This window comes from Podarcis filfolensis (genome assembly GCF_964270895.1).
Source record: "Podarcis filfolensis genome assembly, chromosome: 5".
In the NCBI taxonomy this organism is placed as follows: domain Eukaryota; kingdom Metazoa; phylum Chordata; class Lepidosauria; order Squamata; family Lacertidae; genus Podarcis; species Podarcis filfolensis.
In genome coordinates this window covers 32,360,064-32,375,817 of record NC_139608.1, presented here as the reverse complement: position 1 = coordinate 32,375,817, position 15,754 = coordinate 32,360,064, and the positions used below count along the sequence as shown (strand labels likewise).

General features: G+C 40.7%; 1 protein-coding gene and 1 long non-coding RNA gene across 2 annotated transcripts in view; one reads left to right on the top strand and one right to left on the bottom strand.

Moving 5' to 3' along the window:
* The window catches only part of LOC310762667, a 263,773-nt gene that overhangs the window by 74,478 nt on the left and 173,541 nt on the right, over positions 1-15,754 (bottom strand). The gene's annotated exons all lie outside the window — the stretch shown is intronic.
* TRIM42 (tripartite motif containing 42) lies at positions 1,111-13,467 on the top strand. The gene is made up of 5 exons (XM_083613786.1): positions 1,111-1,568; positions 3,140-3,822; positions 4,970-5,787; positions 7,855-8,085; positions 13,210-13,467. The coding sequence occupies exons 1-5, from the start codon at positions 1,186-1,188 to the stop codon at positions 13,294-13,296; spliced, it is 2,202 nt and encodes a 733-aa protein (XP_083469912.1). The 5' UTR covers positions 1,111-1,185; the 3' UTR covers positions 13,297-13,467.

Below are 15,754 nucleotides of genomic sequence, written 5' to 3'. Positions count from 1 at the left end.
TATGCGGTAGAATGTAACATTGGAAGGTGATTATGTCTCTTGTTTTGCTGGATTGAAGATGGATATCTACATAGCTGGAATGTAGTCTACTGCACAGAGGTAAGAATCACATCCGTTGCCTCACTCAGTCACATCCATTTTGCCTCTGGTCTCAACCACCACGGACAAGTGACTCCCAGAAGGAATACAGCCTTCAGAATGAAATAGTTCACTTCTCCCTGTGGTCTTCTGGGTGGCAAATAGCACAAAACATTAATGTATATGAAACTTTCTACTGTGCCAAAAAGTCCAGCTGACGCTTTCCAAGGGACATTTAGGGGAAGAACAAATAGAGAAACTTGGTGCAATGTTGTGAGCAGGGATACTTGTGCTTCAGGGTACAAGCGGCAGAGTCTTGTCTCACCTCTTTGTTGTTCTTATTGAAGGAGGAATTTTGTCCCCAGTGGTGGTGGTGACGCCCCCAGGATGGTCTAGCAAACATTTTCCCCAAATACATCTCTGGAAGAAGGCAACACTGGTATTGCTGCATCCTTTGCCTCACTCCCGTTTTGCCACCCTGGGTTCCTTGGGGAGGAAGAGTGGGATATAAATGCAAATGTTGTTGCACATTTACATCATGGTTGTTATATTTTAATGAGGTTGCAACGTTCTGTATTTTTAGTTATATTGTGTTCCAACAATGTTGTGCAGTTGGATTATATTTCTGTAAACCACTTATAAGCCATCTGGGCATTGAGAGATATAAATAATAACAAGCCATTCATCCCCACAAAACAATTCCCCTTGCCATGGTGATTCATAAATGATTTAATTAGGAGTGAGCAATGAGGTAGCCCAGTGTGTTGATGATACCAAAGGGACTGTGAAGAACTCCAAAAGGAACTACCTAGAATGAGTGAATTTCTCCCATGAAAATACATTGTCAGGACTTCTCAGTGCTCTGTGTTGCATTCCAGATTTTTTCCGTATGGTTTGACCATATGCCTCATATGAGTACAAGAATTTGAAGCATTAGTTGTCCTAGTCATTGTGACATATTTTATGATGCAACTGACAAGCCACTTTCATATGTGAAGAAACACCCATCCTCATTGGTAAAAGCCATTGTGATGTCATCATTAAGCAAGCACAGCTTTCTAGGACCAAAAGGGCCTGGAGAAAACCAGTATATCTTCCTGAAAAGTCATGCCTCGCGCAACATGTCACTGTTGCTTGACATGTCCATGTTGCCCAGGTTGTCCGTGCTGCTATGAATTAGTTAGGTTTCGGCGTTACTTGTTCAGCAGATCCATATTCGCATGCTGCTTGTGTTGGCGTTTTCTATTCAGCGATGAACGGAACTGTGACTGCTTCTACTGTCCACACAGCGAAGATGAAACCTGTCAGTGCTGCCACTGCACCTGCTCACAGAACCCAAATTGCCGCTGCTGCTGCTGCTCCTGTGCTAATAATCCACACTGCAAGTACTTGTGCTGCACAGATGAGAATGATGACTGCCAGTGCTATGAAAGCACGTGCTGCAACTACCTCAACTATATACCTTACAAGCATCGGTACAGACTTAGAAGGTAAGAGTTTGACAGAACTATGGTTTGTTTTAGAAGCCAGTAATCATTAACCCATTTAGGAGCTTAGAGTCCTTTGAAAAACTACTGTGGAAAAACCCCAATAGCAATACACATTTAGCCTCTTTCCATTTTAAACCTTCATTAATACACATACATTTCCATTTCTGCATCAATTAAATCAATTATACTTAAAACTGGGGACTGACCAAGGGGCTTTCTACATGCCCTTAATCAGTGGGGTATTAGGCAACACAGATATGGCATCCTATCCTGTGGTTAGTTGGGTGCTGTCAGTGGCAAGAGGGCCTTCTCAGTAGTGGCACCAGCTTTGTGGAACTCCCATTAGATGTCAAGGAAATAAACAACTATCTGACTTTTAGAAGACATCTGAAGGCAGCCCTGTTTATGGAAATTTTAATGTTTGAAGTTTTATTCTGTTTTTAATGTTCTGGGAGCTGCCCAGAGTGGCTGGGGAAACCCAGACACATGGGTGGGGTATTAATTAAATAATAATAATAATAATAATAATAATAATAATAATAATAATAATAATAGATCTACATCCTAGCTTTAAGACCCTATTCATTGGACTAGACACAGGGAATCTATGCAACTGAAGCTGCCATCTCATACAACACGTACCAACTGATGACCAATACTACCTATATAGAATGATATAGGGTCCTTGAATGTTACCTAGTCCAATCTTCTGCTCAGTGCAGGATAGTCACAGGTGAAACATTCCTCACTTCTCCTGTGCATCTCTCAAGCAGGGTTTTTATTAGTTTTGTTACCCTGAAGCAAAAATACTGTGCAGCGGGTTATTTACCCATAGCACAGAATGAGCAAAAGAGCTGAGAAAGAGAAAGAGTGCCTTACTTTAAGGGTTTTTTTGAGTTTGTGGCACAGGAAAGATTCACACCACATATCTCTCCAAACTTCATATGAGTCTCATCCCATGCAAGTCTCCTTGTCTTTTCACTTGCAGACCTAGTAGCAGCAGGACCAGTGGGAAAGCCTTACTGTGAGGCCTCCATGTAAGGCCTTCATCCCTACCATCTAGGACATTAAACAACATCTCGGGAATCCTGGGAAAGCTGTATTTCCCAAGGTCAGTAGCACCTTCAGAATTGCCATTGCAGGATTTCTGGTGATACTGAGATTGCTAACAAGATCACCATTCTGCACCTGCCACCCCAAACCACAAAGTAGGGAACAGGAGACAGGGAGGAAAAAGGAACAAAGGAATTCTGGATTGTGTTAAATCTAATCCACAGATGCATTTTAGGAGTAAAAAATATAAAGGTCCCTGACAGTTAAGTCCAGTTGCAGACGACTCTGGGGTTGCGTCGCTCATCTCGCTTTACAGGCTGAGGGAGCCGACGTTTGTCTGCAGATAGTTTTTCTGGGTCATGTGGCCAGCATGACTAAGCCGCTTATGGTGCAATGGAACACCGCAGCCAAGCATTACTCATAACATAAGGTCATATTACAAGTTGGGTAATTATGAATGTTATTGGCTTCACTCTCTACAACTGAAAGTTTTCTTGGTTGTTGTTTTTTATGCTCAGACGCAAGTTGATAAGCAACTCATCTGTCATTTCGCTGGATAAGGAATCATCGGGACATGCTTTTCTTGACCAGCTTATTTGCCCTTTGTGCCAAGAGCTGTTTCTCCGACCTTTTATGCTGCCATGTAATCACTGCATTTGCGATAAGTGCATAATGAAGAGCCAACTTCAGGCTGAGATCACAGAGAACTTCTTCATCATCACATGCCCCATTTGCAACAAAGCCCACTGCCTTCCATTTGCTAAGAAAATCCAGCTGCGGATGAATTACCTAAGAGCCAGATTGGCCAGGAAATATATGCGTCGATATGGTTTTCTGCGGTGGAGATTTGACAGAAGCCGGCTACCGATTTATTGCCAACTTTGTGATGAGCGCCGGAAGGCCACCAAGAGATGTGTGACATGTCAGTTGAATTACTGTAATCTTTGCCTGAGGAACTTTCACCAGGATATCTCGTACCAAAATCATGTCTATGCCAAAATCAGTGACGAAGTTTGGGAAGAAAGAAACTGTTTGATCCATGGTGATTCAATGATCTCAAAATACTGTCTTGATGACCATGAACTGCTTTGTGAATACTGCGCTGATGCCCACCACACGGATCATGACACAGTTCCTTTGCCACTAGCATGTTCAAAACTGTCTGCTGCATTATTCGGTTCTATTGCAAAGTTTAAAAAAGGTCCCTGTTTGTATTTAACTACTTTCCTTCTGCTTGATTTGTTATTGTAATATAGGCTTTGATGAGTCTCAAAGTGCAATTATAAACACACCGGTGCAATGGCACCCACAATGTGTAAATCTTAGGTTTGTATGTACATTTTATCTGAAAACCACTGAAAGAGTAGTGAAATAGACATAATGTAGGGACATCTATGGATGCATGCATGCTATACCTTTAAAAGACATTTGCCTCCTTCAAAGGTTTCTGGGTACTGTATTTTAGCTCATACTGGTTTACATGTCCCAGCAACACCTTAGCAAACCACAGTGACCAGAATTCTTTGGCAGGGGGGTGCACTTTGAATGTACTTTAATGGTATCGCATGTAGACGGGTCATCAAGGCCTTTCTGAAATTGTAAATGTAGCTGCAGGGGTCAGATTGGGGCAATGCTGCAAGTGTGCTAACCCTCCCCGTGATTTCTGCATTATGTAATCACTCCTGAGCTGCTGTTTGTTCTTTGAGGGTAAGCACACAAGCATGGTCACATCCATCCCGTGCATTTATAGCACATTTCTGCCAGTTTAACAGTCATCATTTAACTTTCCCACAAAGGATCCTGGGGACTGTAGTCCACTCCTCACAGAGCTACAATTCCCAACACCCTTAACAAACTACAGCTTCCAGGGTTCTTTAAATATATGGTGTGAATATGACCAATGTATGTGTTGACTCAACAGAGTCAACAGACTCAACATGCTGTTTCAACAGAGAGAGTTTATATATGGGGAAAACAGCAAAGGGGAGTATTAAGAGTACCTACAGCTCTGCTCCCCCCCCCCCCAACCCCTGGTGGATCTCTTCACATTTAAAAACACTGTGGGAAATCTGTTCATTGTTTTCCAATTTTTTTATTTACTTTGAGGAATTGTTCCTATAATGCTGTACATTCAAATCCAGTTTACATTGGGTTAATGTGACTCCAACTTATTGTCTAGAATTGAACTATAATGAAGCTTCTGTTTCCAATACAGATCGCGCCAAATGTAGTCAACTTATATTAAACCCTATCTCACTTTTAACTTTTACCATATTTTGTGAATGAGTAGATGAACAGTGATATCATGATTGTTTTTGTGATACAATTATTGTTTTTGTGTGTTTCAGTACGATTTATAATTGATAATGATCTAATGGAAGTCCTTGTATTAAAAAACAATTTTAAGTCCTATAAAGAAACAAAAAGGAGGGAGATCAGGAACGGTTTCATGAGGTTACAGAGCATCCTTCAACAACGGGAGAAAGAGCTGATGGAGGCAGTAGAAAACCTTGAGATTCAAAAACAGAAGGCACTTTACGAGTTTGCCGAATACACAAGCAAGAGAATTGATCAGATGGACAGCCTTATGCAGTATTCTAAGGAAGCTCTAAAGGAACAAAGCCAGCTTGCATTCCTGCAGTCTGCATATGGGCTAGTAGTTGAAATAGAAGATGCAATTGCTAATATTTATCAGCCTAGCCCACTTCTCAGGGAAGACCCTATTAAGCACCTTAAAGTCAACTTTGAGGAACTTGCACAAAAGTTACAAACCATTTTCCCAGCACTTTCAAAGAAAGTGTATGATAAAACAGGCAAATGTCCTTATCCTTGCAGTTCTGACATAATGATTCCAAGGGATGTTTCCAGTGCGCATGTCCCAAATCCGTTAGGAATGGATCGTAGTCAGTCTTTAGCATCATTTACCTCATTAGATCAAGACATAATGAACGACATGTATCTAAGACCCAAATCCTTACCTCCTAACTTGAAAGATAATGGGATGTATGCAATTTGGGACGCAGCATCAGATACTTCAAGAAGCGATAGGAGATTTCAAAACCAAGGTATCTACTACAATCCAGAATTACATGGAGAAGCCCAATCTACCACTGTTCCTGGCATTGTTATTGTCTACCAAACACTTGTATTTCCAACTCTTGCTAAGGTAAGTTTTTTTACATCATGTTTCTTACACATTGTACGTGCACTGAGAGTATTTGTAGGCCGAGGGCTCATCCCCACTTCCATTTGTGCCATTATTTTTAGGCACAGGCCTGTGATTTCAAGGCACGGGTTTGAGTGGTTTGTTGTTGCCACCCTGCCAGTTTCCCTGGGGGAAAAATCAGAACAAACATCACTGAGGACTGACATTTGTTCTGATTCAGTCGAAAACAGTGGTTTTTTTCAGGCAAAATGGCAGGAAGGTGGGGGGATGACCCAAAATACCTGTTCCTACAAATCACCTGTGCCCTGACACCCCTTTCTGAGAAAGTCCTCAGTATGGAAAATATGTACAGATGTTTTGTTCAGGTATTTGCTTGAAAATGTGATTGCTGCATCTGGGAACAGGAGGCTCCCCAGCCAGTGCATGTTGCCCAATGCAGTGGTCCCCAACATTTCCTGTGTTGAGAAAGTACAGTGGTACCTCGGGTTACAGACGCTTCAGGTTACAGATGCTTCAGGTTACAGACTCCGCTAACTGAGAAACAGTACCTCGGGTTAAGAACTTTGCTTCAGGATGAAAACAGAAATCTCATGGTGGCAGCGGGAGGCCTCATTAGCTAAAGTGCTACTTCAGGTTAAGAACAGTTTCAGATTAAGAATGGACCTCCAGAACGAATTAAGTTCTTAACTTGAGGTACCACTGTACTTGTTTAATTGGGGGATTATCTTTGTCAGACCTGCTTTCCTCTCCCTGTGATTTCCTCCCTTGTGCTTCTCAGCTGAATGGAGAACAGCAGAGGGTGGGGAAAAGGAAGTTTTTACCCTTGGAGCTCCATCCTGTTGCTTTGCTGGGAGGGAATGTTGTGAGCCCCGTAAGATTAGGCTGTGGACCAGAAGCAGCTTGGTGGCTGCAGATTACAGACTTCTGAACTAGAGGTAGAGGGATCATGTTTCTTGGACACCTGAAGGCAGCCCTTTTTAGGGAAGTTTTTAATGTTTAAGGCTGTGTTGTGTTTTTAATATTCGGTTGGGAGCCGCCCAGAGTTGCTGGGGAAACACAGCCAGATGGGCAGGGTATGGGTAATAAATTATTGTTATTGTTATTGTTATTGTTATTGTTATTGTTATTGTTATTGTTATTGTTAATTGGGGACTATGTATACTAACCAGAGAATGTGCTTATTTGCCTGGAGAATGTACAAAATGCAGTTCAGATACACACATCCCCCAAAGTCAGTTGGATATTATGCACAATGTCATTCTTTTTATTTATTAGCTGCTTGTCTCCTGACGGTCTCCAAACATACTCAAATAATAAAAGCAATAACCAGACACATTAATTAACAAATAAACAAAAATAAACAAAACCCCAACCTCTACCTAGTCCAAAAATCAGTCACATGAAACCAACAATTTTTCTCTCTTTAACCTCTCCACCCTGCTCATCAACTGGACAATGTACAAAGTTCTGTCAAGATAGGCACCCCCCCCAAAGCCTGTTAGGAATTGTGCATAATGGCCAGAGAAGGTACAAAAAATGCAGTCAATATAAAGACATTATCCCGGGCCTATAGGGGATTATGCATATTGACTGGAAAATGTGCACATTTCCCTCTTCATTGATGAATTATGTGCACATTTTACAGGCACAGAAGAAGGCGAAAGCTATTTTTAGAAATCTCATGAGAGAAACATATGTACTTGATGGTGGTGAGCTGATGAGTGTATTTGTGGAGACCACCTCCCATTTTGCCACCTCATCTGAAGGTGGCAAAATTGGAATGTTGGAAATGGGGGGCGGGTTTGAAAGGTCTTAGTTAATGTGGAGTGTCCCTGTGCCCTCCTTGTAAGGTTATTAGATTTAAAGGTTACAAATAGCAAGCATTGATATGTTGTTACGTGATCCAAAATACTGGTATGGTAGGAGAAGTTCATTACATATATCATTGACGTATTTTAATGGAAAATTTATTTTTTTTGCTAAAAAATTTAAACTCTGTGAAACTAATGGTATTAGCTTATTAAATGCAACATGAAAATATGTTCAGTGTTATCTTCTTGTGTGTAGATTTACTGGACATGTCCTACAGAAGAAGTTGATAGCTTTGAGGTTGCTTATTATGAAGTAGTTGATGAAGAGGCAGCTGAGAATTTAATTCAGCCACAACTTGTAGGAGTGCTAACTGGGATCGCCCAACAGAATCTGGAAATACATAATCTGACACCTAATACAGAATATCTCTTCAAAGTCCGGGCTGTCAACGAGCATGGTCCAGGCCCATGGAGTGAAATTTGTAAGGTACAATCTATCTACTCCTTCCTGCTTGTACTTTTCCACTGACGTCATACCATGCATACAAAGGCAATAATAAAATATTAGATAGGATATGTTTCTCAGTAAGTTATTTTGCTAGTTGAATTAGCCAGTCCTAGATACTGCCCCAGCCCCATCAGTCTCAAACCATGCTTTGTCAACAGTTATTAGTGAATTGTTTGTAACAATCAGATCCTGTGCTTTATTGTAGATAATGATAGCTAGCTGACTCTTGTGTGAGGACCATGTAGGAGAAAAGGAAAATAAGGTGTTCTTTAAACGGTTGGTTGTGGTCCAAGAAAAATCAGCCACCAAACACTTTTGATAACCATTTTTGTGTTCCTATCTAAGTTGCATCTAAGACAATCCTATTGCTCCCCCTATGACAAGAGAGGTATAGATGAGGTTGCAGCCATCTCCTTCCCCCACTTGCAGTTCCTACAAACCATACCCCACAACTGACCCTGATTAAATTGGGACATCCTGGTTTTGGATGCCATGCTCTGAAAAACAGACCCCCAAAATGCACGTTTTGGGGCTCAGTGATCTCGCACGAGTCACATGACTCACACAGAAGCAGGGCAGGGTCAGGAAGACAAGTGTCCCAGTTTTTGGGGTCAATATGTTGGAGAGTTTGACTGACACCGACATGCACACATCATGGTGACTTCTGGAAGCACCATAAATACTACCATATTATTGTGGCATAAATTTTCATGGAACAGAGTGCCCTCCCTTTTATTGGTCTAGGAAAGCTCAAGCCGCACACAAAGTTAAGTCTTTAGGGTGCAGCAAGACTGTCAGCACATCTGCTTAGTCAAAAGTCGCTTCCTTCGAGTTCAACAGGGCTTCAGTATGCATGAATAGGATTGCAACTTTCAGCACAATGAATCCACTGGGTGTGGTTTCAGAACTGACATCTCAAATCAATCTGAACGTATGTGCTGTTTTTTGTTTGTTTCTTTATGGTAGAAATTGCTTGTGTATAGCAGGGGTCAGCAAACTTTTTCACGAGGGGGCTGGTCCACTGTCCCTCAGACCTTGTGGGGGGCCGGGCTATTTTTTTTGGGGGGGATGAATGAATTCTCATGCCCCACAAATAACCCAGAGATGCATTTTAAATAAAAGGACACATTCTACTCATGTAAAAACATGCTGATTCCCAGACCATCCGCGGGCTGGATTCAGAAGGCGATTGGGCCGGATCTGGCCTCTGAGCCTGAGTTTGCCTACCCATGGTGTATAGAATAGGGGTCCTGAGAGACAATTCAATGTGTCTCTTAACATGAGAGCTTCCATAATGGATACATTTTGTGCAGTATGTCCCCCACTCTTAACAATTTGAGATGCTCTGTGGTCACAGTAGCAGGGGTGCATGTGGACTTGTGTTCCACTCCATGATTTATGGGCGGTTGACCACAGAGTGTTATCTAAAGTGCAATACAAGCAAAATTGGAGGTAGTCCTTTAGGCTAAATATCTAAGAAACTTTGAGAAAAGTTAAAATATGTTTTAACAAAAATTCCTCAGGGAAGTGGTGCATATCTTTGTCAGTCACTAACTGGAATATGTGCATCTTCAGTGGGGACTGAGAAGCACTGTCCATTTCTATAGCAAGTTTAACCATAGGGCAAAAAAATCAATATCTCCAAGCTCCTGCTGAATTCTTGTCTAGTACTGCACATCTTGCAGGCACAGGAGAATGCCTAGAAGACAGTATTCTAACTTATTTGTCTTCCTCACCCACTCTCATTCCAGCAGTAGGGTAGGCTTAGGAATGGAGATATGAAGGAGGCTGCAAAGTAAAAGGAAATATTATCTGCAACCTCTTAGCAAGTACAGCATGAATTTCCTTTAGGGAATAACAACTAAAGTAGCACTTGTAAATGCAGGATTAGGGATAAAGACTAGTCCTCCCTGCATCTGTGGAGCAAACATACATGTCCAGTAATGTGTGGGCTTAAAAAAAGAAAAGAAAAATAAGCCAGTCAATTATATCCTGATGGATGTTAGTAGGAAGGCATAGTCTACAGAATTTCTCAGCTGCAGACAAGGGAAGAGGAACTTGAAATACCATTCCTCAAATGAAATAGCAATGAGCAATGTTGCATCAAAACAGAAGCTATTTCATTTGAAATAAATTGAAGTATACTGTGTTTTTTTTAAATAGCAGATTGTGAAGAGGGAGTTATTTTAGCCATTTTGTAAATTCCTAGATTTCAAAACAGAAGTCTGAAATAAAGTGTGTGTTTTGTTTAGCAGAAACAATATTTTTCTGGTTCTTATTCATCCTTTTTCAAACGTCAAAACATATTGAATAGATTCCTTATTTTTATTGCCCAGCTGTTATTGCAGCTAGAACATTCACCACATTATTTGATTTAAAAACCCTGAAGCTGCAATCTTACCCCCCCCCCCGGCAAAGCATGATGTCAGTTTCCTCCTCCTCTTTGTTGCTAGTTTTTTTTTTTAATCCCATTCTGTACAGAGTAATTTATTGATTTTATATATCTCTATGTTCACCAGTGGACCTAGATTCTGAGCTTTCACTTATAAAAAAAGAACAGTTCCTAGACCTCTTTAGAATGAACATTGTTGAGCAAAATATGCAAGCAAAATTCAAAACAAGTGTTTTGTGAGGTATGAGCCTGCTTCCACCTTTCAGTGGTTTGCACAACTGAATGAAGTCACAACTGTGATTGATAAGTCCTTCAGATAAGTTTAGAGTTGCACCCCTCCCCCAAGGCTTCAAAATTACTCAGGAAATCCCTTGTCCTGCTTGGTTCATCTTCAAGATATATACTGAGTCATTTTGAAGTTCCCTCCCCTTCTTCACCTTCCCTGATAGAGGGGTGACTGTTACCCAGAGAAAATAATTGAGAAATTCAGCATGTTAGTATCTCTGTGATTGGATAGTATGGGAAATATTAAAATTGTGAAGTGCATTCCAGCATTGTTATCCACTCTCTTGCATTGTTAAGTTCTTCTTTCCTTTCCATTATTTTTTTTTTTTTGGAAAATTCACTTGGGCAGGGCAGGCTAAGTTGACTACATTAGTAGATGGTGCAGTTGGGCTGCACTGCTCGCTTGACCTACCTCTGGCTGAGTTGCTCCTGCAGACTGGGAGGTGCAAGGTCAGCATGGTGCAAAAGCACTAGTGGAGGCAATCTAGCACTCCTGCCAGTGTTTTTGTACCACACTGACCATGCTACTATCTCACTCATTACCCTCTTGATCCTGGTATACAGCAGCAATTCAATTGGATGGATGTTAAGTGAGCACTGAAGCCTCACTGTGCCCTCTGTGACTGGTTGATCATAGTAGCAATGCAGTGGGAGAGGAAATTCCTTACTTTCCCAGCTTCAGAGGAAAACAGAAGACTTTGATGCAGCGCAAATCCTTTTTGCTTGGCCTGTACAGATAAAGGTTGCTGCAATTATTATGAAGTGTAAATAATAAATAACCACAACAAAGGCTCTTAGAATATTCTGCCTGCTTTTTAACAATTCAATCCTGACTTTATCAAAGCAGGGGTATCTGAACTTTGGTTGCTACAAATCTTCAATCTCTTTTGACTGCTCCAGCCATCTGAAGCAAAAATGTCTGGTCTTGTCCTGAATATAGACACGTCACCCTAAGATCAACTGATGAAGTACCTACCATCACATAAGTGGTTTACAACTCAAGAAACACGATTTCTTTGCATGGGTTAGGGTTAACACTGGGTGATATTCGCAGTATTGTGTCTTTTAATAGCTGTGTGTGGCAGGCAGAGATTCTGCATGTTAAGCATTTTTAAGCCTTTTCAAATATGAATACATTTATGGGGGAAAGCTTCATCTATTGACATTCTGGCTTTTCCCGCCCACATTTCAGCATTAGTTCTGCACACACTTGAATCTGTATATGAGGAGCAACATTTGTCTTCCCTATTCATATCTGTAGCCATTCTCTTTCGCATTTGTCCCCACCTTCTGATTTGTCAATTCTGTAATACCGATTAACAGTTGCAGGAATGAAGGATGCAATGCCATATCTGGATGGGAAAATATCATGAAAAAAACTGTAATACTGATTAAATACTGACAGGGCAGGCACACAGATACCTGTACACAAAAGGCGGCAAATGTAAATTTTCAGCACACCATTTTTATTGTGTTTTCCTTCTGCAGTTCTTTTTTTGGTTTTGTGTAAATACAATGGGTCAAAAGATAAATCTGTATATCTGTATGGCTATGCTCCATTCAAAAGCATACCAAAAATAGTTACGAGAATCAAGGAGGAAATGAATTCAATGGGCTGTTGAATTGTTTGAAGGCATTCATGGTTGAGAGAAAGGACTACCAGGGAGGATTCCTGACTCTAAAGAAATGTGCAGTTCTACCTGTCCTTGAGTACGAAATAGCAACCTAGGCAGTAGCCAGATTGCTGTCAGGAAGAATGCATCTACGTGACTTGGTGGATGACAATTGGTATTGTTATTAACACAGTTCCATCAATAAATGGTCTCATTGTCTCCTTGGTTTTCACAGTACATTGTTGTTGCCTGGAATGTGTGACTGGTGGTAGTAGTCAATGATGGACTGAGATATTGGAATGATTGGGCTGGTGGTGCATTTGTGTATATTGGTGGACATGTGTGGGATGCAGGAGTAGAACGGGGTGGGTGATATTGAATGGGTAATAAATATGTTATGATTAGTAAGGCATAAATTGAGCATGAGGTGTAATATTTTGTGAGTCAGGATGCTTTTGACAAGAGGGAGGCTGGAGAGGGAAGGAATTCTTGACTCTAAAGATGTTTCAAAATGTGCTGCTGCTGCTTTTGTATCTTGAGATATTTTATTGAATTGCATTGTAGTGTTCTTTAATATTGTATTGCATTATATTTTAGTTCCTCAGTTTCATTGTTTGGTATATAATATTGATATGCTGTATCTTCTAAATTGCTTAGAGATCATTTGAGTATTAAGTGATATATAAATACATAAAACAAATATTTAAACATGCCAATATATGATTTCCTACCATGTCTAAGACCTTTATCATATGCAGTTACTATTCTTATTAATAAAACTCAGCATGGATTGCATATTGTGTGTTCCACTAGGTGGTGACTCCAGAAATTCGTGCGAAAGTCAAAGGCAAATGGGGATTGCTACGAAATGTTCAATCTGCTTTCCATAAACAGTCCTGACCTGCAAGCCAACCAACCAAATTTTTAAAGAGATGACTCAGAAGTAAGCCACTGGATAGAAAGCAATTATATTTTCTCAGATGCCTTTCCTTTTCTTCTAAAGTGAAGCTAACTTGCAAGCTGAAATCTGAGAGTAAACCCTTCAGAATAAAGATCTCCTAGCAAATTAAAGTCTCAGCCCTTTGTTTTATTTTTTTCTACATTCCGCTGAAACTGGAGGAAAACATTGCACTGTACATGAAATATATAATGAAAAATCCCTGAAGCCAACTCTGTGGTGTAGCAACCCTTCAAAGGAATGTAGCAAACATTTTCATTGTTGAGAAAGTACTTTCTCAGGGGCCACTCCTCGTGCTATATAAAGCTGGGCATATGGCTTGCAATGTGTCATTTGGAAATGGGTATATAGCATAAAAATCACCTTCCAGATAGACATCTGAGTGATGTTTGTTATGCCTTTAGCTCTGGAGTTTACAAGAAACTCATTTATTGCGCTGGTTTTAGTCTCATGCTTTGGCTATTAGTGGAGAGTTCCAGGGTCTGTTGCCACCAACACTTAGCAGAGTCTAGTTCCAGTGTCCATTGCCACCAACACTAAGTTTTGTCCCAACTTCTTTATTTTTTGTCATCTAGAGCAATGGAGAATAAGAGCTTTGTGGCTAGAAGCAGAACAAGGCAATTTGATCCCACACAAAATAGTTCAGTCTAAGAAAGCTTTTAACAATCACTCTAATAGTGAGTTCTAATACAGTGGTACCTCAGGTTACATACGCTTCAGGTTACAGACTCCGCTAACCCAGAAATAGTGCTTCAGGTTAAGAACTGTGCTTCAGAATGAGAACAGAAATTGTGCTCCGGCAGTGCAGGAGGAGGAGGAGGCCCCATTAGCTAAAGTGGTGCTTCAGGTTAAGAACAGTTTCAGGTTAAGTACGGACCTCTGAAACGAATTAAGTACTTAACCTGAGGTACCACTGTAGTGAGTTCTGATAGAGATGGAGTCATGATGGGGTCACTGAGAAAGAAGAGAGGCATTGGCATGCACAGGGAAACCAGATTAGAAGCACAAAAAGCAAGGGGGACCCTAGGGCACATTCCCATCCACCCTCCAAAAAGAACAGCACAAAACTGAGCATGCTCAGTACCCAAGAAATGTTGAGTACTGTATTAGAAAAGGAAAGTGGAAAGCCTTGCTTTGAGCTCCTTGTATTATCCCAGAGAAGGACACAGCCGACTAGAAGGAATCTGAAAGAGGAGCACTCTCCTTCAGAGTTGTGAATAGGTTGTGATGTTGCTAGTCCTGTTGTACTTCTCCGGTTGTCATGTTAGCATTAATATTGAGCAACCACCATGTTACCATCCAAATATTACAATGCCACCGTGAAATATATTTGGGAGATCCATAGGAACTTCTCAGCAATTTTATGGGGATCTTTTGCAGGCTGCCACTCTGTGTGTGCCTGAGGAGAAAGTATCTCAAAATCAAGCTCAGTTGATTAGAGTGTGATGCTGATAACGCCAAGGTCGCAGGTTCGATTCCCATATGGGCCACCTGCATATTTCAGCATTGCAGGGGGTTGGAGAGGTGTCCCTCAGAGTTCCCTCCAGCTTTGCAATTATATGATACTAAGCTCAGCAAGACCTTTTTGCCTAGGATAGTCTCAATTATTTGGGTTCATTACTGATCCAATCTGACAGTGCTGCCTGTACCCACCCATAATTTTACTGGCCCAATCAGAAAGTTGTCTTTCTGGCCATTTGCCAGAATCTGAGACCATGAAGCTAGGAAAGAAGTCCTGCAGAAAGTTTGCATCACTTATTCTTTCCTGCGTGTGACAGTTTTTTTCACGATATTTTCCGATCTATATATGGTGTTGTATCCTTCATTCCTGCAACTGTTGAAACAGTTCCTCACTTGAAACTTTATATATTACCAAATATACCAACGCGAATAGAAATCACAAGACTGTAGTTGTTAAATAAGAGATGGAATGTAATGGAAATTATTAAAATTTTGAAACTCAGAAAAATGTAGAAGAATGAAGCCATCAAATCTAGCACATGAGGAGGCCACTTTAATTAAATTTTATAATTTGATATTTGAATAATTGGCATTAATAATGGTATTAATTGGATAAAATTGGTATTATTATAATGAGGCTGCTATTGGAAAGATATTGGAAAATCAATAAAACATTTTTAAAAAAGAGAAGAGGATCATAAAAGTAGCTGGTTAAATTTTCCAGGGTGCATTTTGTAAGATTGCACTGTGTAAGTAATTAACAGCCCAGAGCAAAACCCAAACTCCTTGTCCTCAGTTAAATGGCTACCTGAGCCATCACTCAGATCACTGCTGCCATAAGCAAGTAGACACCAAATTCCTCAACCTGGCAGGGCAGTCTTCACAAAGGGGAGGCACTCCCTGCAATGTTTAATGAAGAAACTCTGTACAGGTTCAGAA

Bases quoted from the DNA above. Each gene is read 5' to 3' on its own strand.
- TRIM42 (XM_083613786.1), top strand. From the start codon at position 1,186: ATGCCTCGCGCAACATGTCACTGTTGCTTGACATGTCCATGTTGCCCA. The intron at 3,823-4,969 runs GTCCCTGTTTGT...TGTGTGTTTCAG, and splicing joins TATTGCAAAGTTTAAAAAAG to TACGATTTATAATTGATAAT. The intron at 5,788-7,854 runs GTAAGTTTTTTT...TCTTGTGTGTAG, and splicing joins TATTTCCAACTCTTGCTAAG to ATTTACTGGACATGTCCTAC.